The 25,208-nt window shown below is 33.8% G+C and overlaps 1 protein-coding gene across 4 annotated transcripts in view; it reads right to left on the reverse strand.

Annotated features, from left to right (window-relative positions):
- URI1 (URI1 prefoldin like chaperone) overlaps positions 1–25,208 on the reverse strand; it is a 65,094-nt gene that overhangs the window by 13,430 nt on the left and 26,456 nt on the right. For 2 of the 4 annotated variants that reach the window (XM_089902972.1, XM_022585879.2), the window contains exons 3-4: positions 13,284–13,362; positions 12,088–12,223 (exon numbers count right to left, since the gene is read on the reverse strand). In XM_089902972.1, the coding sequence (XP_089759098.1) occupies positions 12,088–12,223; positions 13,284–13,362 (215 nt within the window). Of the gene's footprint in view, positions 1–12,087; positions 12,224–13,283; positions 13,363–17,939; positions 18,080–18,100; positions 18,125–25,208 lie in introns of those variants that run through there. The other 2 variants (XM_089902971.1, XM_089902970.1) reach the window with 2 other exon arrangements.

A 25,208-nucleotide genomic window follows, 5' to 3' on the forward strand; every position in this document is an offset into this window, starting at 1 on the left:
AGTTCAGTTCATTCAAACACACAACTGTAAGAATGTGCAAAAAAAGTACGTCACACATGTCCAAAAAAATGTAAAAATGAGGGCTTCCCTGGTGGCGCAGTGGTTGAGAGTCCACCTGCCGATGCAGGGGACACGGGTTAGTGCCCCGGTCCGGGAAGATCCCACATGCCGCGGAGCGGCTGCGCCCATGAGCCATGGCCGCTGAGCCTGCGCGTCCAGAGCCTGTGCTCCGCAATGGGAGAGGCCACAACAGTGAGAGGCCCGCATACGGCAAAAAAAAAAAAAAAAAAAAAGTACAAATGAAAACAACTAACATTGGAGAAAGAAAGAAATAATTTGGAGGGAAGAAGAAGAAAAGATTGTTTTCAAACAATGACCACTGTAACTAAAAATTAGGAGTTAAATTTTATAGGATTTCAAAAGTATAGATTTGGTATAGTTATTACTTGTTTAGCTGACAAAACCAGGCTGCATGTTATTTCTGCAGCAAGCATAACCTAATATTTTAAAGTCTTCACTAATTCAGAATCTACAATAATTTGTCTAGAACTAGCTGAAATTCTTTGCACTAAGCAATAAAAGGAGAGATTGAAAGCAAATTAACAGTGCAAGTTCTAAAGACTGTTTAAACTAGAAAAGAAAATCTAAAAACTCTTAACTTCAGCAGAACCATTTTCACCTAAAGATAAATGATAATACTATTCACTATGTAGAACCAAATATTTAGAAATATTTAGTTAACAGCTTATGGCATTATATATATTTGAAAGGAATAAAGTTTAAAATGTAATAAAAATTATTTGCAAAGCCTAACAAAAGTTACAAACATCATTCACGAAAGCAATCTTTCTACCTAGCCATATACTCATGTACTGAATAGAATCAGGCCTGTAAAGACAAGTTTCTTCTGAATCCTTTGTAACCACTTCATTCCAATCTCTCTCCTTTTGTGTGTTGGAATTTTTCAGTATTCTTTCAACAGTTTCAACAGGACATGCCCCCTGGTGGAAATGTTCACAAACCTCTGTCTAGGATCTCTCCTTAAACCAGTTCAAAGGTCTGTACTTCTGCTTTAACACAGACTAAATTCATGCACCTAATTTACTTTTTCCCCATACCTTATTAAAATAACTAAGAAAAAAAATTATGAAGGCATAAAGACAAAGAGAATGGGAAAGGAGACAAGGAATATAGCAGACAAAGGATGTCAACCAAGTTTTGGAAACTGGACAACTGGTAACTGACTTTGCACAACAGAAAAAGCTGAAACTGCAGCAGCTGTAAAGCTGCAGTTGTAGGACTTGGAGAAGGCTCCTCTCTTGGAAATATTTCTGAAGGAAAGGGTGAACTAAAAACAAATATCTGATTCAAGGTTTGAACGGAATGATTAGGTTCCAAACCCCCTTCTCCCAAAGCATAGCCAGGTAATTTCCCTCCTTGACTTAGCAAAAGATTTACAGCCTAGAGTGGACTGCAGGGACTGTGGGGAGGGGTGAAGAACCAAGAAGAGAATAGGAAATGTCTTGGTGAAACCAGTGTACATACTGAACCCTGAGACATCCAGCCTGGTTCTCAAAACACTAGGTGATGATTAGAAAATTCTTTTGTAGGATACTAATTAACTCCAAAACTGCTGATTTTTTTGTCAATCCCTTAATGAGAAAAATCATCTTGCAACTTTAACTCCCTAGGGGAAAGCTATTAGTCAACAAACTCTGCCCACACAGTTTCCTAACAGTGCTTAACTCTTAAGTAGGAATGGTCAGCCAATGATCACCAAATATTTGAAGTCTTCACTACAAATGCCAGAAAGGAAAAAACAAAAATTAATATGAAAGGAACAAAAAACAAAGGCAATGCATGAAGAAAACTCTAAAAGAAAAAACTCTAAAATCCTAAAAAAAGATTTTTCTATCCACGAAACAATAGTATCTATGCCAAAGAAACATTCAAAGGACAACAGAAAAACAAATAAATGAACAAAAAAACAGAGCTCCTTGGAATTAAAATGTGCAGAAAAAAAAAAATCATTCCATGATGCCAAACATAAAATAGAAGAAATCAGGTAAAAAATTATAACAAAGATAAAGAGATGGACAACAGAAGAAAATTTTCAAAGAAATAATATTAAAAATTTCCCAAAATTGTAGGGCATGAATCTCCACACTGAAAGGTCCCACCAAACACCTAGCAAATGAATTTTTGAAACTCTACACAAGGTATATATCACTGTGGCATTTCAGATCATGGGGAATAAGACAGGAACCTAAAATTTCTAAGGAGAAAAAACAAGTCACATACAAAGGAAAGAAAATGGCATCAGTTTTTTACTAGCAACCATAAGACAGAAGGCCTTCAAAATTGTTTAAACTTCAAATTCTAAATAGACTAGTTACAAAAAGCAGGAGTATAAAAAATATTTTCAGACATGCAAAATTTCAAAAAATGTATCTCCCACATACCTTCCTAGAAAGTTACTAAAAGCTAAAACTTGAAAGGAGATGCCATAGGAACCAAGAAATGGGAATAAATAAGAGGCAAAGATATGGTACAGTGATAAAGGAAGACAGCCATTCTTTGAAATTCAAGATGGGAGCAAATATGAAGGACTCCAGTAAAGAAGTCTCTAAGAATAAAATGAAAGTGTTTGGTTGAATTAGTGATAGATACATAACATTATGCAACAAACAAAAAAAAGCAGTAAACTTCAAATGAAAGGCTGTTCAAGAATGGAAATGGAATTATATCTAAGAATGAACACTGATTAAACAAAAATTGTAATAAAAAATATTAAAATGATTGAGGAACAGGGAGAAGAACATGAGCTAAATGTTCCCCTTTAATTATACGCAGGCAACTAGTAGATACTACATAAAATTGGGGAAAAAAATCAAGAAAACAGAATATGCAAAGTACTTGGGAAATATGCATAAAAAGAGCAAAGCAAAAGATTAGCCTAAAGACTAAAAGAAATACCTCTAGAGAATGGGAACTGGGAGCAGAGAGGGGCAGAGAAGGATACTACTTTTTTATTATATGTTTTAAGGTATATGATGTTTTAAAGCTATTTATGTTTATTCTGAATATAAAACCAAAAATCATAAACTTACACTCTGTAACAAAATACCAATGCATTTAAGATATGCCTCACTGAAGATACTAAAGAATACACATATTGCCTCATAAGATAAATCATAAAAGTTTGTTGATGGCCATATCACATTTCCCATAATACATAGTCCACATGCACTTCAAGATCCTAACCTCTCCTACTTCTGAACAAATAAACTTGACTTTATTACTATGAAGATTTTAGTCTAACGTCTTCAACCCAAATATTCTTTACCTAATCTTGCTTCTTTCTCTTCATCGATATTTTCCAAAGCTACCTTTTCTATCTATGCTTTGAATCTCATCACCTCCAGGATCTTCTCCTTCCTTCCTTCCTCCAGTTAATCACTCACTACATTTACTCACTACAAACCTGCTCAGAAGTTTCCTATGCTCAAAGGAAAATAAAATCTTCCTTTAAAATAACAAGGAGCAAAATTACAGACTAAGAAGCTTCAAGCTTTCCCTGCCTCGCCGAAAAACATCAAAAACACAAAAACTAACTGAAATATCTTAGAGGGGCTCTGGAAAACAGTCAAAGGTCTACAACCATGCAAACACCCAAACAAGAAAAAGCCACAGTCAAAATGGCAGGAAATTTCATGGCATTTTTACTTGCCTTTCCCCACCCACTCCCTAGTGTGGAGCAGTTTTGGTCTGGAGAAGGTGGTAGCCCAGATCCCTGCCTTGAACCACAGAGAACAAACTAGACTGTATTTGCAACATTCTAACCAGTTTGGGGGCTGTCTGAAAAACTGGTATCTGTCTCACCTAAACCAGGCCTCAGGGGGAAAAAATTAGCTGGCACTGCTGTTGAAAGCTGCAGGAGGACTACAGTTCTGCAGATGTCTAGGGCAAGAGATTAGAGGTTGAGCCATACAACATACATTCTGAGGCTGCAAAGAGAAGTTGAGGTGACAATCTTTGGCAAAGTAAAATATTCAAAAGCAGCCATGTATATAGGGAAATCAAAAATCCATACACAGACCCAGGAAAGACATGCTCAGAAAATACACAAAAGACAAAACTTTTCACTTTGGGTTGATACAAAGGCTTAAAGAATGCCTAGCTTATTAGTGAAGGTCCTTCTCACCACTCTGCAAAGACTGGGAGAGGTGGTTGTGTTTTCAAATGCCCAACTTTCATCAAAATATCAAAAAGCACACAGTAAACAGGAAAACACGGACCATTCAAAAGAACAAAATAAATCTCTAGAAACTGTCCCTGAAGAAACATAGGCATCAGATGTACTAGAAAAGGACTTTAAAACAACTGCTCTCCTATGCTCAAAGAGCTAAAGGGAAATACAAAGAACTAAAGGAAGTTTTAAAAACAATGTATGAACAAAGTGAAAATACCCACAAAGAGAAATTATAAAAAGGGCCCAAACACAATTCTGGAGCTGAAAAATATAATAACTGAATTGAAAAATTCACTAGAGGAGTCAACAACATATTTGAGCAAGCAGAAGAAAAAAATCAGTGAACTTGAAGATTACAGACATTTGACATTATCAAGTCTAAGGAACAGAAAGAAAAAAAATGAAGAAAAGTGAACTGAGCCTAAGGGATTTATGGGACATAACAAGTGGATTAATATCTGCATTAAGGGAGTTGCAAAAGGAGAAGAGACAGAAGGTGGCAAGAGATTATTTGAAAAAATAATGGCCGAACAACTCTTGAATTTGCCCAGACATGAATCTATTGATACAAATCCAAAAAGCTCAACTAATTCCAGGTAGAATAAACCCAATTAGACCTACAGCAAGACACATAATCGAACTTTTGAAAGACAAAGAGAGAATCTTCAAAGCACCAAGAAAAAAACTCATCACATATAAGGGATCCTCAATGAGAATATCAGCAGAGATCTCAACAGAAACCTCGGAAGTCAGAACTCCAGTGGGCTGAAATACTTAAAGTACTGAGAGATTAAAAACTGTCCTTCAGACATGAAGGATAAATTAAGACATTTCCAGGTAAACAGAAGTTAAAGGAGTTCCTTATCATTACACCTGCCCTACAAGAAAAACTAAAGGGAATTCTTTAGGTTGAAATGAAAGGCCACTAGACAATAACTAGAATCCATATGAACATGTAAAGATCTCTGGTAAGGTAAACGTGGGCAAAAATTTAAAATAGTATTACTGTCATTATGGTCTGTAACTCCATTTTTTATTTGCTACAGGATGTAAAAGAGAAACGCATAAAAAATCATTACAAATGTATGTTAATCGGTATACAATATAAAGATATAATCTGTTACATCAATAATATAAAGGGGGGAACAGAGCTATACAAAAATAGCTTTTTTCTAAGTGATTGAAGTTAAGCTGGAATCAGTTCAAAATACACTGCTATAACCTTAGGAGGTTGTAAGTAATCTCCATGGTAACCACAATCAAAATATCTATAAACTATCAATAAAGATAATGAGAAGGGAATCAAAACACTTCACTACAAAAAAATCAACTAAACGCAAAAGAAGGCAGAATGAAGGAAATGAGGTACAAAAGCTATAAGACATACCAAAATATAATAAAATGGCAATGCCCTATAAATAGTTACTATAAATGTAAATGTATTAAAGTACCATGGAGTAGGAAGGCACAGATTAGGAGAATGGATTGGGGAAAAAAAAAAACAACAAGATCCAACTATATGCTGTCAAAAAGAGATTCACTTTACTTCTCAGGACACACATAGGTTGAAAGCAAAAGGATGGAAAAGATATTCCATGCAAAGAGTAACAAGAAAGAACTGGAGTGGCTACACTAATATGAGACAAAATAAGTCAAAAAAGGTTACAACAGACAAGAGGTATTTTATATTGATAAAAGGTTCGATCTATCAAGAATACAATTATATACTAAGAAATAAACCTCACCAAGGAGGTAAAAGCCTTGTATGCTGAGAACTACAAAACATTAATAAAGGAAGCTGAAGATGGTTCCAAAAAAATGAAAAGATAACCCCAAAGAAATGGAAAGATAACCCATGCTCTTGGATTGGAAGAATTAATATTGTTAAAATGGCCATGCTACCCAAAGCAAGATTTAATGCAATCCCCATCAAACTACCCATGATACTTTTCACAGAACTAGAACAAATAATCCTAAATTTTATATGGAATCATAAAAGACGCAGAATTGCCAAAGCGATCCTGAGGAAAAAGAACAAAGCAGGAGGCATAACCCTTCCAGAATTCAAACAATACTGCAAAGCTGGGCTTCCCTGGTGGCACAGTGGTTGAGAGTCCACCTGCCGATGCAGGGGCCACGGGTTTGTGCCCCGGTCCGGGAAGATCCCACATGCCGCGGAGAGGCTGGGCCCGTGAGCCATGGCCTCTGAGCCTGAGCGTCTGGAGCCTGTGCTCCACAACGGGAGAGGCCACAACAGTGAGAGGCCTGTGTACTCCAAAATAAACAAAAACAAAATACTGCAAAGCTACAATAATCAAAACAGCGTGGTACTGGCACAAAAAAAGACATATGGTTCAATGGACAAAATAGCCGAGAAATAAACCCACAGACGTATGGTCAATCTTCGACAAAAGAGGCAAGAATATACAGTGGGGAAAAGACAGTCTCTTCAGCAAGTGGTGCTGGGAAAGTTAGACAGCCGCATGCAAATCAATAAAGTTAGAACACACCCTCACACCATACACAAAACTAGACTCAAAATGGCTTAAAGACTTAAATACAAGACATGACACCATAAAACTCCTAGAAGAGAACATAGGCAAACATTCCCTGACATAAATCGTAACAATGTTTTCTTAGGTCAGTCTCCCAAGGCAACAGAAATAAAACTAAAAATAAACAAATGGGACCTAATCTTAGAAGCTTTTGCACAGCAAAGGAAACCATAAACAAAACAAAGAGACAACCTACGGACTGGGAGAAAACATTTGTAAGTGATGCGACTGACAAGAGCTTAATTTCCAAAATATATAACCAGCTCATATGACTCAATAACAAAAAAACAAACAACCCAATCAAAAAATGGGCTGTAGACCTAAGTAGACATTTCTCCAAAGAAGAGATACAGATAGCCAATAGGCACATGAAAAGATGCTCATCGTCGCTAATTATTAGAGAAATGCAAATCAAAATGACAATGACGTACCACCTCACACTGGTCAGAATGGCCAACATCAAAAAGTCTACAAACAACAACGCTGAAGGGGGTGTGGAGAAAAAGGAACCCTCCCACACTGTTGGTGGGAATGTAAATTGGTGCAGCCACTATGGAAAAAACAGTATGGAGGTTCCTCAAAAAACTAAAAATAGAGTTGCTATATGATCCAGCAATCCCACTCCTGGACATAGATATCCAGACAAAACTAAAATTCAAAAAGATACATGCACCCCTATATTCATAGCATCACTATTTACAATAGCCAAGACGTGGAAACAACCTAAATGTCCACTGACAGATGAATGGATAAAGATGTGGTATATACATACAATGGAATATTACTCAGCCATAAAAGAAGAATGAAATAATGCCATTTGTAGCAACACAGATGGAGCAAGAGATTATCATACTAAGCGAAGTTAGAAAAAGAACAACAAATGCCATATGATATCACTTACATGTGGAATCTAAAATACGACATACATGAACATAGGTAGAAAACAGAATCACAGATATAGAGAACAAACTTGTGGTTGTCAAGTGGGAGGGGGAGTGGGGGAGGGAAGGATTGGGAATTTGGGATTGCAGATGCAAACTACTGAGTTGGCCAAAAAGTTCATTTGGGTTTTCCCGTAAGATGTTACAGAAAAACCCAAACGAACTTTTTGGCCAACCCAGTATTATACATAGGATGGATAAACAACAAGGTCCTACAGTATAACACAGGGACCTATATTCAATATCCTGTGATAAACCATTATGCAAAAGAATATGAAAAAGAATATATATGTATAACTGAATCACACTGCTGTACAACAAAAATTAAGACAACATTGTAAATCATCTATACTTCAATAAAAATTTAAAATAAAGAATAAAATTACAACAATACACACACCTAACAACAGAGCCTCAAATATATGAAGCAAAAATTGACACAATTCAAGCAGTTCTGCAGTAAGAATTGGAGATGTCAATATCCCACTTACAATAAAGGACAGAAGAACCAGAAAGGAGAATGATTAAGGAAAGAGGACTTTGACAGTACTATAGAACAACTAGACCTAACAGATACATACAGAACATTCCACCCAACAGGAGCAGAATACGTATTCTTCTAAGGGAAACATGGAACATTCTCCAAGAAAGACCATGTGATAGGTCAAAAAACAAGTCTTTAAAAATTTTCACAAGATTGAAACCACACAAAGTATTTTTTCCAATCAAAATGGAATGAAATCAGAAACCAACAACAGAAGGCAAACTGAAAAATTCACAAACACATGGAAATTTAACAAAACACTGAATTAAGCAATGGGTCAAAGTAGAAATCACAAAGCAAATTAGAAAATACCTTGAGATCAACAAAAATGAAAACACAATACACTAAAATTTATAGGACACAGAGAAAGCAATGCTGAGAGAGATTTATACCTGTAAACAACTACATTAAAAAAAAGATCTCAAATCATAACCTAACTGTATGCTTTAAGAAACTTGAAAAAGAATAATAAACTATATCCAAAGCAAGCAGAAGGAAGGAATAACAAAGATTAGAGTAGAAATAAACAAAATAGAGAATGGAAAAACAACAGGGAAAAATAAAAGCTGGTTCTTTGAGAAGACAAACAAAACTGACAAGTCTTTACCTAGACTGACTAAGAAAAAGAGAGACTCAAGTCACTAAAACCAGAAATAAAAGTAGAGATGCCTTTATAATCACATATAGAACCTGAAATGAAATATGCTGTAAACCTGCAGGAGGAAGAATAAAAAGCAGAATCTTAAATAAAAAGCTAAATTAAAAAAAAACAAAAAGAAAAGTGAGACAATACTACTTATTTTACAGAAACAGGATTATAAAGGAATACTGTGAACAGTTGAATTCCAACAAACTGAATAACCTAGATAGACAAATTCCTAGAAACATATGGACTACTAAAACTGAAATGAGAAGAAACAGAAAATCTGAGTAGACCTAGAACAAGTAAGAAGATTGAATCAATAATCAAAAACCTCCCAACAATGAAAAGCCCAGAACAGAGACTTCCCCAATGGTCCAGTGGTTAAGACTCCATGCTCCCAATGCAGGGGGCCCGGGTTCAATCCCTGGTCAGGGAACTAAGATCCCACATACCGCAACTAAACCCATGTGCCGCAACTAATGAGCCCCCATACTCTAGAGCCTGCGCAATACAACTAGAGAAGCCCACATGCCACAATGAAGAGTCCACAACGAAGACCCAACACAGCCAAAAAAAAAAAAAAAAAGACCCAACACAGCCAAAAAATAAAAAAGCCCAGAACAGATGGCTTCACAGATGAATTCTACCAAACAAAGAAGAATTAACACCAATTCTTAAACTCTTTCAAAATAGTGAAAAGGAAGGAATACTTTCTATGAGGCCAGCCAGACGAAGACACTAAAAGAAAACAAGGTATTTCGCAACAGCAAAGAAAATTTATGGTCACATAAAAACCTGTACAAAAAGGTTTATAGCAACTCTGTTTGTAAATGCCAAAACACTGGAAGCAAACCCAAATGTCCTTCAATAGATAAATAGAAAACCTGTGGTACATGCATGTAATGGAACACTACTCGGCAATAAAAAGGAATGAACCTTTTCATACACAGAACAACCTAGATGAGGCATTATGGTGAGTGAAAGAAGTCTCAGAAGGTTACCTAGTGCATGTTTCCACTTATATGACATTCTAGAAAAGGTGATAGATCAGTGGTTGTCAGGTCTTAGGGGTAGAGGTAGGGTGTGACCACAAAAGGGAAACATTGAGAGAGTTTTTGGTGTGGTCCCATGTCCTAACTAAGGTATATCCTGTATCCTATTCTGTTTCCTGATTGTGGTGCTGGTGAAACAAATCTTTACAAGTGTTGTAACTCACAGAACTGTATATCAAATAAAAAGTCAACTTTGCTGTGGTAATTTAAAAAAATAAAGAACTTTAAAAAGCTGGTCATATTCATGTTAAATGGCCAAATGCCAGATGTGAGCAAAAGGGTAGGACACTGAGCTTGCCATCTTCCTCTTACAAATGATCTTCCTCTGAGTCACCGCCTCTGAATCCTTTTATTGTTGTGTTAAATCCATTTTGTCCTGTATTTTGATTACTTTTTAAACATGCAATGACCTCCCTTCAACCTTCCCCAATTACTCTGTTGACACTGAGGTAGGTATGTTTAACCTGCTTTATTTCTCCTACCTTAAGAAAAATAAAGTATCTTTTCTTAATAAATGTTAAGTACAATAATATGCCTGAACAATTTCTTCAGTTATTATAAATTATTACAAAACTGTGTGATAACTTTTTAGAATTCATTTACCAAAATAGATTCTCAAACATAATTTATTATTTATGCATTCTGAAAATTATTTTAGATAAATATTGACCCCAAAAGTCATCATTTTGGTCACTTCCTAAAACCGTATTTAACACTGGAAAGTGATTTACCAAAAAATATTTTGCTATTCTAGAGTTCTGTTCTATTCTATTAAAAGCATTCTTCCATTAATATAAGTCAAATTGATTCTAAAGATTTCTTTGCTGAAATATCCATATGAAAATCAAAGTGAACAAACTTCAAAAGACAATGAACTGATTTCATATCAGCAGAGTTACCCCAGTAGATAAAGAAAGCCTTCACCATTAAGAAAGGCCTTTAAAGAATTATGCCCATTCTCTTTGCTCTAATATACATGACTTACTTTAATGTAGTAATGCCAAAAGAATTATCATCGCCAGAAATTATACACAAGCCAAACAATAAGATTCTGATTAGTGGCACAAAAGATCAAAATATATATCAATTATAAACTTATAGGAGCTGATTTGCAATTAGAGTCTCCAAATATAGATTCCAGAATTTTCACTGAGTAAATGAGTTCTCCAACTAGTACCCACTCATGTATAAGTGAAATAATTTCAGCTTTAGAAAACTCAGCTGCTTTCTATCTACATGACCTCATTTATACAGAAGGAGCCTCAAAAATTTATTTTCAGATGCATATTTAACTAGAAGGCTAAAAATCAGGTAGGGGTGATATTATACTATCAATTTAAGTATGCTATTACAGAAATAAGAACATAGATTAGATATTAAATAAACCTAATTTTAAAATGCAACTAAGCTAGCACCCAAGCCAACCCATCCAACTACACAACGTGTGTGTGTGGATATGTATAAATCAATAAACAATATCACAGATAAAGAAAACTAGAACTACCTCAATAAAATGAGGCAGAAACCTCAAACCACTTAAGTTTAAGGGTGACATTTTAGGTAGCATCTCTCCCCACCTGGCCTTTTCTTCTGTAAAATGGAAATGTGACCTCTTCCAAACAAAAACGCATGGTAAGAACTGTTTCTACTTTTGCAAATAGGTATTTATCTTAGTTCAATAAGGAGAAGGAGAAGGAAGTAAATTCCTTCTCTGCTAAAGTATTAAAAAGCCGAAGTCAGTCTATGAAAAGCATCTAAAACAAACCAATTATAAAATATCAAATGACCCCAATTCTTATACCTATCCAACTTCTACCTACAAAACCATATGTGATAACTTTTACACTTGGTAATTTCCGAAAACATACTAATGTGGGTGACATTTCCAACCAGATGTTCCATTCTCCAGACCACATTCTCAAACACTGGATCTGCTCAAACTACCTCCAATTCGAAAGAATCACAAATAGCCTGGATATTTGTTATATTTATCTAATAAATCAATGGAAGGTACTTTTAATAGCAAACAGTCCATCAGCGTGGCACTTTGTGAACCAATACACATCCAGCAAAGAAACATCATTTATAATTGGTACATACGTTCTTTCCGGTGCTCAACTAAGCCCACAGCCTGCTTTGCTGAACATTTTGCAAACCAATTGTCCCCAAGTAAAACAGTGACTTCATTAGTATGGACAAGTTTTCCTGGCATGAAGGCAAAGGGGCCAAATGGTACCTATTGTTTAAAAAAAAAAGGAGGGGGGGTCAAAAAAATTAAAAACACTAAAAACTACATTTTATAAAGCAGCATTAAAAGCTCTGTGTGAAGGTCCTTTTTATCTCTACACTAGGAATAATAAAATGTCAATTTCATGGAAATTTAACATTATATTAAAATTTCACTGGGAAAACCTATAGAAAGTTGTTTTAGGTTAATAAATCAACATTAAAACAAGAAAAGAGCATATTTACATATAGCTTTCAGAGAAATTAGTGTTGCTTCCGAAAGTTTATGTTTTTTGCTCATTCATAAATCTAAATGAAAGCAAACTAGAAATAAAATGTTAAGTTAATAAAGAATAACTTTGATTTTTAAAAACTGAAAATTATTTCTGAGAAAACAGTCTCTTTTTTGAGCGAAACAGGAATTAACAAATACACAGCTTTAAAGGGTTTACAAAATTTATGAAATATTTGAGCTGGTATAATAAAGAACAATACATTTTCAAAATATTTGGGCTAATTTAATTAAGAACACAGTCTTTATGAAAAAGAATATTTATGCAATGAAAGAATCTAATTCAGGGCTCACGAATAGACTGCTATGTTGATATGAAACATCATGCAAAACAAAAATCAGCAACACCTTTTTATATAAAATCAATGTTCTAGGGTTTAACTCTGGGAATTACACAACATTATGGTCTATTCCTGCTCTGGCTAACAGGAAATGACTACATGCCATATTTCTGTTGTAATTAGTTTTCTAACATAGTAAATTTGCATACCAAACATGTCAAATTTTATGCTAACATTTATGCCATCATAACATGATAATTTAATATAAATCTGAAAAAAGGCAAAGTACATACCAACTATTACTACAATTAGTGTATTATTATAAAGTAAAACAAAAACAAACCTTCCTTGCTATGGCAGCTACCTCTGATCGAGGCCATCAGGAAGGCAATTTGTGAATCAATACACATAAAGCAAAGAAACATCTTTTTACTCTACACAGTTAATATCTTTACAAAAAACAACATATTACTTTAAAAGAAACACACCAAACATACCATGATATTATAAGACAACTTATCAGGCAAGGTACTGAGTCTTTCTTCAAGGGCATTATAGTCATTATCTACTTTCTTCCTGTTGACAAAAAAATACCAAATACTAAATTAATACACAAATTAACAATTCCTCAAGTAGCCTATGTATCATAAGACAAGCTAATCAAACACCTAATTTTAGCAATTTAAAGATTAAAGTATTTTTTAATTTTAAAATCGTGTTTTTACAAAATTTAGCAACAGCATTATTCCACCATACATTTATCAAAGAATTAAGACTCTCAGGGACATTAGCTTTTAGATGTAGGACACACACATCTTGAAAATTAGTGTTTCCTAAGGTAGAGGATCATCTGAATTAAACAAGATTTGGAAATTAAGGGAGACAGTGAGTTTGGAGGGACACGGGCTCAAGATGAAGGAAGAAGAGTTGATAAAAGCTTTTGAGTGAATAAACACTGTTTTTGGAATAGAAATCACGAACACAAAATATGATCAGATGCTTCAGTTCTCCTTGGAAAACTTTAGGTTGAAAAATGTGGTAGAGTCATCAACCCTTCAGTTATTCATACTAATGTTATTAAGGTGAGAGACAATCAATCAGGGGCTAAAAGAAATTAGGTAGAGGTAATATAAAAAGCATTTCAATTGGGCCTTGGTGTCTGTTCCATGTTTTATCTAAACAGAACTACCTAAATAAAGTAATTTCAAACCACTAAAGGATGTAATTCTGTAAGAGCAGAAATGGTCATATGTTTCCACACTGTGAACCCTACTCAGTTCTCACACCTGCTGGAACTGAATAGCCCTACAATGAGATACCTCTTTTCAAACCTTCTCTGGATATGAGGTTTCCTAAGGGTTGCCTGCTAGGCTGCAGGCTGCAAGCAAAACCAGAGCACTGAAATTTTTTTAAAGCAGACGGGTGGTGGTCTCAATTTTTAAAAATAACAAAAACAAAAAACTCATCATTTCAGCAAGTAATTTAAAAGAACATGTAGATATTGTCGAATTAAAATGAGAATAAATTGCAGCATAGATAATCACTCTCCAGATAATAAAAATGGCTGCGTTATAAAAACCATGGAATTGGTTTCAGTTTACTCCTTAGCTCCCCTAAAGCAACAGTAACATAATAAAAATCATCCCATTTAGTCTTAAAAATATCAAGGAATTTCACAAATATATTGTCATTCATCCTAAAATATTCCTGCAGTAAATGTCACTTATCAACATTTTCCTCTTACAAAAGAGAAAACAGAAGGAAAATGGAAAAAACCACACGTTTAAGAGAAATTAGATCTACTCTATCAAGAAGAGGTAAGCAATAAGCAATGACCTTAACATGGTCTTCTGACCTGTATTCTTTCAAGCAAGGCTTTTAATTTTCTAATGTTCTAGTGCTTTTTAAAGAATTTCTTCTCGAATCCTTTTTTATAAATAAACATAAAATGTGTTTAAGGCAAAAATGATCCTTCTGGATACATTTTTATATGAATAAAATGTTAGGAAACTTCATGAACAGGGCTATATACCAGAAAGAACATGGCTTTGAAGTCAGACCAGAGGGTCAATCCCAGATTCATCACTTAACATAAACAAATTAACCCTAGTCTTAGTATCTTCAATGGTAAAATTGGAATAATGCCTAACTATCGCACAGATTCAAAGAGGACTAAATATAAATGGTCTAACACCCTGCCCAGCACTGAACACCTACATTGAGCATCCAATGACCCTTTTTCCATGAAGTATCAAAAAAACACCAATTCTAAAATTTTAAAGAAAGACTATATTACCCACTAAAATAATTCTACTTTGTCAAATTCATTCAATTTGACACAAATAGCACAACTTACTGCTAAAAGTATAGCTAAATGTAACAATTCAGGAAGCTTTTGGAAACAGGATTGGCGCAAGTAATAAATGGGATACTGTCCATAAAGATCTGATGTGACACAATACCTGCACACAGTGAACTCAATATTAAATCTACAAACACTAGCAGTTTTAGATAAGTAATTTTACAAATGCTTAGATGTCTAAATGTTCCTACAATTGTTAAACAGCTAGTATTCAAGTTAGCATTCAATATATACTATTCCAGTAAATACACCTGAAATGGGGGGGACTTCTAACAAAACATCTCTTTTATATATTAAAAGAACAGTAGGTTCAATCAAGGTGCTACAAGAGATCAATATCAGTATTATTCCAAAGCACGTATATTCAGTTTTACACTTATCAATAATTCTCTCTAGAACAAAAATGTGGACATATTGGAGGACAGTTTAAGACTGGAGTTGCTATTTCTAAATTTTGAATTGTTTTCTAAAAATACAAAAAGAAAGGAGAAGATAATTTAAAAAGCAGCTCATGCAGAAATCCTTTTTGAAGGGAGGCAAGTAGGAGTCAAGCAGTGTCTTTGGGAGAAATTATGGCTTGAGGAACTCTCTCCCTTAAATTCCCACTAGTGGAAATATCCAGCATCAAGTGCCTGGTCAAACAGTTATCTCCAAATAGTCCCTCTCATACTTAGGGCTTAAATAATCCCATTAAAGATCACAAAGCCTATAAAACAGAAAACACAAAAATGATTCTAAGAACTAATGTGTTACGGAAGGTTGTACCTATCTTTATTTGTACCAAAATTGAATAGATGTTTTTCTATTTTACCACTGAGAAATATATAACTAAATTTTTAGAGACTGTAAAATATGTAGTCAAAGAAGGGACTGCTTAAAATAATTTTTTTTCAAATAGAAAATAAAACCCAGATATAGTTAGGATAAACCTCTCAAGCCTACTTATTTATTCTATATAGACCTCTTTGTTTGGCTTCACTATATCTGATCCTTACAGATTAGGTTCAGCCTTCAATTCTTAATTTAAAAGAATTATCCAATAAATAAGATTTAATTTGCATCAGATATCCTCATGCAATGCTCCTTATAGAAAATAAGAACTAAAGCACTGCTATAAGGCATATAAGAAATTTTTATAATCTTCTTTTGAGTCTTGCTAATCATGTGCTATAATATAATAAAAGCCTCCTGAGAAGCATCTATTGTTATTAAAAAGCAGCAGCAAAAAAAAGGACATAACTACAAACTAGCCTTAACCTTAAGGATGAAGATCAGGACAGATATCATGAGAAATACCTTATTTTCATAAGGTCATAAAAAGTATGAGAGGGCTTCCCTGGTGGCACAGTGGTTGAGAGTCTGCCTGCCGATGCAGGGGACACGGGTTCGTGCCCCGGTCCGGGAAGATCCCACATGCCGCAGAGCGGCTGGGCCCGTGAGCCATGGCCGCTGAGCCTGCGCGACCGGAGCCTGTGCTCCGCGACAGGAGAGGCCACAACAGTGAGAGGCCCACGTACAGCAAAAAAAAAAAAAAAAAAAAAAAAAAGTATGAGAGACAGTAAGTTAAATGATGTGTATGCTCAAGTACTTATAGGTGAAGTATACAGATGTCCACAATTTACTGTCAAATGCATCATAAAAAAATGGATTAAGCGTTGAGGTATGGATAGATATGTGATCAAGGTTCATCTATTTAATTCTTTCAATTTTTCTGTATGTTTGAAGATTTTCATAATAGAATATTAAAAAAGGAGATGGGAGAAATATGAGAGGAACTCTTTATTTTTAGTCCTCTTCTTAAATGCAAAGGATAAAAGAAAATCTTTGTAAAGCAAAAGAAAAAGTTCTACATCCCTTCTTTGAGACAAGTGATTAAAGACTCCAATTTCCAGCTTTCAGTAATAAAAAAGGAAAATAAAACAAATCACTGAAATAAAATTTTGTTAATTTTCACTTTAATGTATGAAGTTGGAATAGGCAGAAAACAGACATTAAGCCCATTTTAAAAAAATCTTCTCTATCATTCTCTTTACCTAATATCCTAAACAAAAAAGCAGAAAACACAAAGAGATGCTTAAAGGGAGAAAAGGGAAAGGGCTTTACATTAGTATTAATATTTGGGCTGATCTGGGGCAGAGTTAATGCTTTTAAGTTTTTAATTTAAGAAATTATAAAACCCAAAGATTTTGGAATATATATGAATAAATATACAATCTTCTTTAAAAATGATTTTCAGTCCATCATACCCACTCTAGAATGTCCCATTAAGCATCCAAGAAACCTTTGTTTCACTTAAATTCAACATTTATTGAGTGCCTGCTCTGCAACCAAGCCTTATGCCATATGCTGCAGGGATCATCACTCAAATATAGCATGTCTTTTTTTTTTTTGCAATGCTTTTCTGTTAAAGATCCACTAGCTTGATGGATGCCTCGGTTTTTACCTCAAAAATTAAGAAAATAGAGGAATACTGAATTCGGGCATTGTAAAGAGAGAAATCTTCTCATTTCTAAAGAAAGGAATTACTGATTTTTTTTAAGTATCCTCTTAAACAGCATAAATTATCAAGGTTATATTAAGCAATAAAAACATTCTTGAAAGACGGATCTACATTGTTGTGCCTTCTGCAATCTGATGGGAAGGGGAACACTTTTAACAATCTAAATGTATCTGTATTAAATCAACAGCATTTAAAAAAAATGGTCATGGCAAAATAAAATACTATCAAGATAAATGATAGTATTCAAAATTCAGGCAATATGGTCTCATATTCCTTTTTCTCAACTCATACCTAGGAAACATATCAGAAGATGCTGATGAAATAATCCATGTTCTTTATATTTTATAAGTCTATCAGAAAACTTTACACAGCAAAGGTGGGAGAGAGGAATTTGTGCCCTCCACCAACAACCATGCACATGTAACTTCACACTTGTCAGTTATCATTGGTACCTGTTTCTTCATCAGTATTCTTTTGCTCTGAGAATAGAATGAGATGTGAATTCAAAGTAAGAAAGTTTAAAAGTTATATAAAAACACATTACTCTAAGTGTGAAAGAAATGCCCTCAAAGTGCCTAAGTCTTAGCTTTAGGTGATGAGTTTATAGGCAATTTTTATTTTATTTTCCAAATTTTCTACAACTGATACATATTTCTGTAACACATCAGGAGAGACTTTTAAGAAAAGATGACTTTAGATGTGATAATTTATAATTGACTTAAGCTTTGAATGTTTGTGCCAGTTTCTACTTAGATCTAAGCATAATTTATAAGTTTTATCATTTCAATTTCTTGTTTTCTATACTTTAGAAAAAAAGAAAACTTTTGTTTGTTGTTCATAACCCTTTATGGTCACTGATACCTATAAAAAACTGGTAAAAACTCTAGATCTTTTCCTGAGAAAAAGGCCTTGCATTTTGCATAAATTTCAATAGATCCCTTGAGGTTACTGTTTCTTTCAAGAGGTCTTACATGAGGAAAAAAATAGCAATCCTGGCTTTGAACGCACCAAATACATAAAATCCTCAAAATTATCTATAACTTGCTTGATTTAAATAAAAAGAAAAATGGGAAAACTATCACCAATTTGGTCATGAGTTCAAAATAAATTAGTAAAAAAGTTAAATTGTAAACATGCCTAATTTTTTTACAGCTTACATTTTCCTTAGTTATACACTGATAGTCACAACTTCTTTTGTCTTTAGTATATCAGAATTTAGACTTTTGTATCTCAAAACAAGAGCATGAACTCTAGATTATCACTGAATGATACACCTCTCAGTCAAGCATTGTTGCTGCAATATTTACCCTTCATCCTCAGTGCTGTGCTTGAAAGTTTTATTGCATGCTGCTCTCATTTTATAAAATAAATAAATAAAAATGAACGAAAACCGAAAAAAATCAGAGTGCAAAGAAATGTAGTTTTCAAAACTAATACGGTTAAGACAAAGATGAAAAATCATGAGGTGTCCAAATCGCATTGAGGTGTAGCCTCAATCAGATATATCAAAATACTCACTGGACTTAAGCTGACTGTGAGAAACTGTGAACCAAAATATACAGACACTGGAAATACATTCAAAGACTATGTTCTAAATGATGAGATGTCATTAGGGATTTTTTTTTTTTATATAATAGCTTAAACTCTTTGGGGGAAAAAAATTCCCCTATAACATATAATTTTGCCTTTTATTTTCAGAAATGCGTTAAGTATTAAACTAGTGTGGTTTTTCCAAAAACAAAAAAAACAAAGGTGAGGGGACTCCTAGAAGTTAACAAATTCTAATTACAGTTTAAAAATAATTAACTCTTTTAAAAAAGAAAAGAAAAAAACCCTAAGCATTTACAATTTGACCACAGTGACACAACAAGAATTAAGAAGCTGAAGGGAATAAAACAAAATGTCTTAAAAAGCGAGAGGGAGAGAATTAGCTTCTCTTCAGAATTATGAGTAAGTTTATCTTTATTCTTTTATTTCTACCTTTCAGTAAATATGTATTCATTTTATATTCAGAATAAAAAATTTTTAACTTAATACAGATTTTGTTTCTTAAAAAATCATTCTTAAAACATTCAACTTGAATCTTTTTTTATCTTAATTTGCTTTGAAACATCATACACAAAAATTTCAAAACTTACTTAACATCCCAACCCATGTACTAAAACATGACACCAGAAAAAAAAAACCTGAAGAATGACAGAGAAGGGGGTTTTTATATATGATTCCTGCCTCTTGCCCTTGCCCCTAAAGACATTTTCATAAATAACAACAGAAATCCCAACAAAAGTATGTAACATCTTCAGAAAATTGGAAGATTTTATGACACATAAAAATAAAAAAGCCCAGAGGGCCTGTACAAAACAGTGACTGAAAACTTTGTGGTCAGTATAATGAAGACTCTGAGAAATACGGTTGCCAAACTTACCTAATATTGAGGAGTGAACTCATCATCATGAATAAATGTTTTTAAAGTATTAAAGGTATGCAGATCGATATTTCATATAGTATGCATAAAAAATAAATTTCATATAAGCATATGAAGGCAAGTCAAGAAAACACTGTTTCAGGTAATTCATGAGAAACACACTACAAAATCACAGCATTGTTCAGTACTTTTGTGGGGCAAGGTATCCCTCAAAAACATCAGACGTAGATATAGATATTCACCCATTTGTATTGACTAACTAGAAAGAGGAACTGAAAGAAAGAAAAGTGGGGGGGGTGGGGGGAGAGAGAGAAAGAAAGAGTGAGAGAAAGAGAGAGAGAGAGAAAGGGAGAAAGAGAAAGAAAGAAAGAAAAAAGAAAGAAAGAGAAAGAAGGAAAGAAAGAATAAAGAAGGAAAGAGAAAGAAAGAGAAAAATCATCAAATCTTCACCTGTGATTTTTAACTATTTAGGCATGCTCTCTTGGTTATTTCTCACTATATACTTTGACTATAACCTATGCTAGAAACTAATTACTTTTCTTAAAATACTATTTTTTTCCAGTTTCCTTTGAAAAATAAAAAATGTCAAGTTTGCTTTACAATCCCCCCTCTCAAAATTCACATTCTTCAGAATTTTTACATCCAAATTTAAAGCTATTCTTTCTAAAATTAAACATCTGAGCAATATAAAATAGCTTTTTCTATATTTTCATTTAAGTTTGCTTCAGGTAATTTCATAGATATCTTTACTACTTAAAATTCTCAAGATAATTTGCAGGAAACAAGACTTTTTTTTTTACACAATTCATATGCATATAATTTATGATTACAAACAGTGCCTAACATACAGATGATTTGTATGTGCCAGGCATCAGATACCATATTCCATTTAATTCTCACAAATCAACCCAAGTAATGAAACTTCTTTTTTCTGTGGGGCATGTTCAACAGAAGTCATCTATAGTGCATTAAAAATGACCATAAATTTTTTGTCACTCCTCCCACCAACATGTGGAGTCTATTTCCCCACCTTTTGAATTTGGTCTAGTTTTATGAGTTCCTCTCACCAACAGAATGTGGCCTTGCAGCTTCCATTCTTGCTGCCCTTATAGCATCATGTAAAGTAAGCAAGATAAAAGAGCACATGGAGAGTGAGGCCCAGCTAACAGCCAAGCACTAGCCACCAGACTTGTGGGCGAGGCCACTTTGGGCAACCCAGCTACCAAAAGGCTGCAACCACACGAGTGAGCCCAAACAAGATCAGAAGAAAACAATAGAGGTAAGTTCAGTCCAATATGCACAACCAAAGAACCATATATAGGTAAATGGTTGCTGTTTTAAGCCAGTACATTTTGGAGTAATTTTATTAAAGAACAATAAATAATGGATACAACAGCTTAGCAAGGATGTATTTTGAGTTGTATAAGTCATACTCTCAGTCATGTGGCGATTATTTATTTAAAAAAATAATAAGTACCAAAAAATATTTGGTAACTCTAAAAATCAGACATTTGACACACAATGAAGTTCATGGGAACATAAAGAATAGGAGTTAATTAATGACTGAAAACAATCTCCAAAGTAGAGTATTAAATGTACAGTGTACAGTGTGATTTCATTTTTATCAAAGAGTGGGAGCATAATATATATAATTATGTGGATGAATACACATACATATACGTACATACATACACACACAAATACATACACACACCCCTTGTGCAAATAATTTCTGAAAAGATTCGCAGGGAACTGGTAAAGAGCAGTCGTTTACCAAGAAGAGAAGTGAGAACTGGAAGACAAGGGTAAGAGGGAAACTACATACCATTTATACCCTTTTGTACTTCTTAAAGTTTGAACTATATAAATACAGTGCCCAATTTCAAATTTTTAATTTAAAATTTAAACAGCTAATATGCAATCTTCTATGTCTTTAGGATATATACTGAAATATTTCCAGATGAAATGAAATGCTTCAGAGTAATGTCAAAATGGAGGTGGGGTAGAGGGTAGGATAGGCTATTTTAAAAGGAAACAAACAGTTCAGATGCAATCATGAGTTGTTAATCATTGAATCTGAGTGATGGGTACATGTGGGTTCAGTACAGAACTCTGTCACCCTTTGTTTGAAATTCTTCATAATAAAAGTTATTTGAAAACATTAATAGAAAGCTTTAACAATACCACTCAGGAAGCCATCTCTCCATCATGATATAAGAAGATAACGGCGTGAATACAAAATATTCAGGAATATTTACAAAGCTTTGGAGGGTTTTTTGGTTTTTCCTTCTTTCTTCACCTGACAATTAGTTAAACTTTTCAAAAAAGATTTCAGAGTTACTATTGATATTTATTAAGTGCCAGTGTGGATGTTCTATAGACATTGTCTAACACTTTACCTTCAAGTTAAGTAGTTATCATCATCACTTTACAAAAAGAAAACTAAAAATCTCAGTCATTCACCCAAGGTGACAAAGTTAGTAAATGACAGGATTCAAATGTAGGTCTGTGGCTCCAAATCCCATGTTCTTTAGGGAAGAATTTAAAAGATTAAAAATTACAAATAGTCTACAAACAGAATAATCAGCCCCTAGTGGATCAAACACTAGGAAGTATATCCACATTTTAATGAGAAAATAGTGTGTGGATTTTATAATGCCTTATTTCCTGAGTTAAGTAAAAAGGATATAAGGAAAAAAAGTTGTACCTAAAAATTTTCTTAAATCTTCATTAAACTGAAAACCACTATTAGCTCTAAAAGTGATGCACAAATTCTCAACTATTAGGCTCAAACATTTCCTTTTTATCTGTTATTAATTAAACAAATACTATAAATGTCTTTAGATCACCAAAGTTCTGGGATTTAAATTAATTTTCTGGAAGAGATTTCTGGGGTCAGACTCCATTGCCCCAGACCATTTTTACTCCTACATTTCTACAAATATTTTTACTTTGTGGCCTACATTCTTAAGAAAAATTTTAAGGTAAAATATTCATACTCATCCCTTAAAGCATCCTTTAAAATTGCACAAATGAGCATAAACATCACTAGCGTAAGACTACATTTTTTTAAAAAACATGTTATTTTGCGCCTCATTATATTGGTATATACTCATAAAGAAGGGTAACTTAGGTACATGAATTGTATCTTAGACTATGCTAATGCCAAAGGTTAGAGTGAAAAGCAACATGCTTTTAAAAGCAATGCATGAGACACCCTTAAAAATAGCTCCAGTCTCTGTTCTTGCTTCCTATCTCTAACCAAATAGCACAAAATTATTGTGATTTCCCTGTTTAGTGCCCAACTATGAATTTCTCCGTGGCAGGGTCTTTCAGTTCCAAACAGCAGCATAATACTGGCATATGGCAGAAACTCAATCGTTGTTTGTGGAATTAAGATAATAAAAACATCACAAGAATTCCACAATGCTCCCTAATAGCAATTTCCTGGCTTTCAGAGGAATTGGAGACACTTGGTTTCAGTTTTTTAATATAATAAATTCGTGAATTCACTGGCCATTTGGATTCTAGCAATATCAGACCCTCATTAAAAACAAACATAGAAGTCTGCTTCCTGAGCCATATTAAAAATAATTCAGAGGAAGAAGCAAATTCTAAGTGGAAAAAATTATTTTACTTGTTTAATGTATAGATAAGGTACTATATTACTTTAAGATATGTGAAGGTAAATATGCTAAGCTGCTTTAGTTTGGAGAGCTATGGAAAACTGGAAATTGAGACTGAGTCATGTGAATCTGCCCTGAAGTAAATGTTGCATTTCTGTCTGTCAAGCTCATCAGATTTGGGTACTGCTATAGCACTTATAAAAACATTATACAAAAATTAAGCAAATATTTGGTCTTTACTTACTCAAACATTTATTAAGTGCCTATAATGTGCCAAACACAATAGGAGGTGCTGTGGATAAAAGGATGAAAACATGTCCCTTAGCCTTAAAGAATTCTCAGTCTGGTAGGGAAATAATCTTAAACCAGAAGCAAGTTGTTAGTCACACATTTGTGTAAATTAGTATCTATTCTGAGTGAATCAACCTTTTACTAATTTCGTGAATTCCTTACCAAAACCAATAAAGTCCACATTAATAAAATTTCCCTTGGGAATTATCTGTAAAATGGATCACTTTGGCCAAATTAGCAGGGGGAAAATAGTTAATTCCTTGACCAAGGACTCACATTTCAAGTTTTAACCTGGGCTGAAGGTAAAATGAAAAGAGAATGGTCCATTATGGAAATACTGACAGACTTAAACCACCAGTGGATGCAACTACAACTCTGCATTTATTGAAAATTAATGAAGCCCCTGAATTTTTATTTATAAAGTGGATATTATTTAGTTTTAGATTATTTCTGCAAGCCAAAAGTCAGAATTTAATAAAGTGATGTGTACAGATTGCACTGATTTTCACTCTTATCCACTGCCTGCAGCCTATGTGCATTTAAACCAAAAAACATTTGATATACACTAACTATAAATTATTTCCTTGGAGATCTCTCAGGCATGAAGAAAAAGCCTCTTAAAATAAATTTAAAATATTATATGCTTGATGGTGTATAACCAAAGGTTTAATCTCACCGCTAAAGGGGCAGTTACCATGATTTTGCAATAACCCTGCAGACAATAATCAAGACAGCTCTTGTTGTTCTCTCACTAAAATCTTCGTAAACACAGCATGGATATATTGTAATTTGATATCTATAAGATCAACAGCTATACCTCATGACAACTCATAAGATTTTATTCACCATTAAATTGAGCATTTTCCTCACAAGACACAGGAAAGTGTGTTATTTACCAAGCATTGTCCTATTAACTATAGATTAGCACATTAAAATAGATATGCTTGCTTTCTCTCTGCACTCTAGAAAAGTGTGGTCTCTAAATCAAGTTCTGAGATACAAGCACTTAATTAGATTTTTCAAACTTTGGGAAAATGTATCTGTGCATATTTCCATCATTATTTTAAAACAATTGATTCAAATTATTATTCTATGACATATATAAAAAATAGTCCCCAAATAGAGCTATAATTAGTCAGATTCAAAAATTCCTCTGTCTCCACTTCATAATGATAGTAACACTATTCTAACTTTAAAAAAAAGAAAAAGACAAGAAAA

Source organism: Delphinapterus leucas, chromosome 20, assembly GCF_059928025.1.
Source record: "Delphinapterus leucas isolate spDelLeu-1000000601 "Yukka" chromosome 20, BTC_Dleu_Yukka2, whole genome shotgun sequence".
NCBI classification, from domain to species: domain Eukaryota; kingdom Metazoa; phylum Chordata; class Mammalia; order Artiodactyla; family Monodontidae; genus Delphinapterus; species Delphinapterus leucas.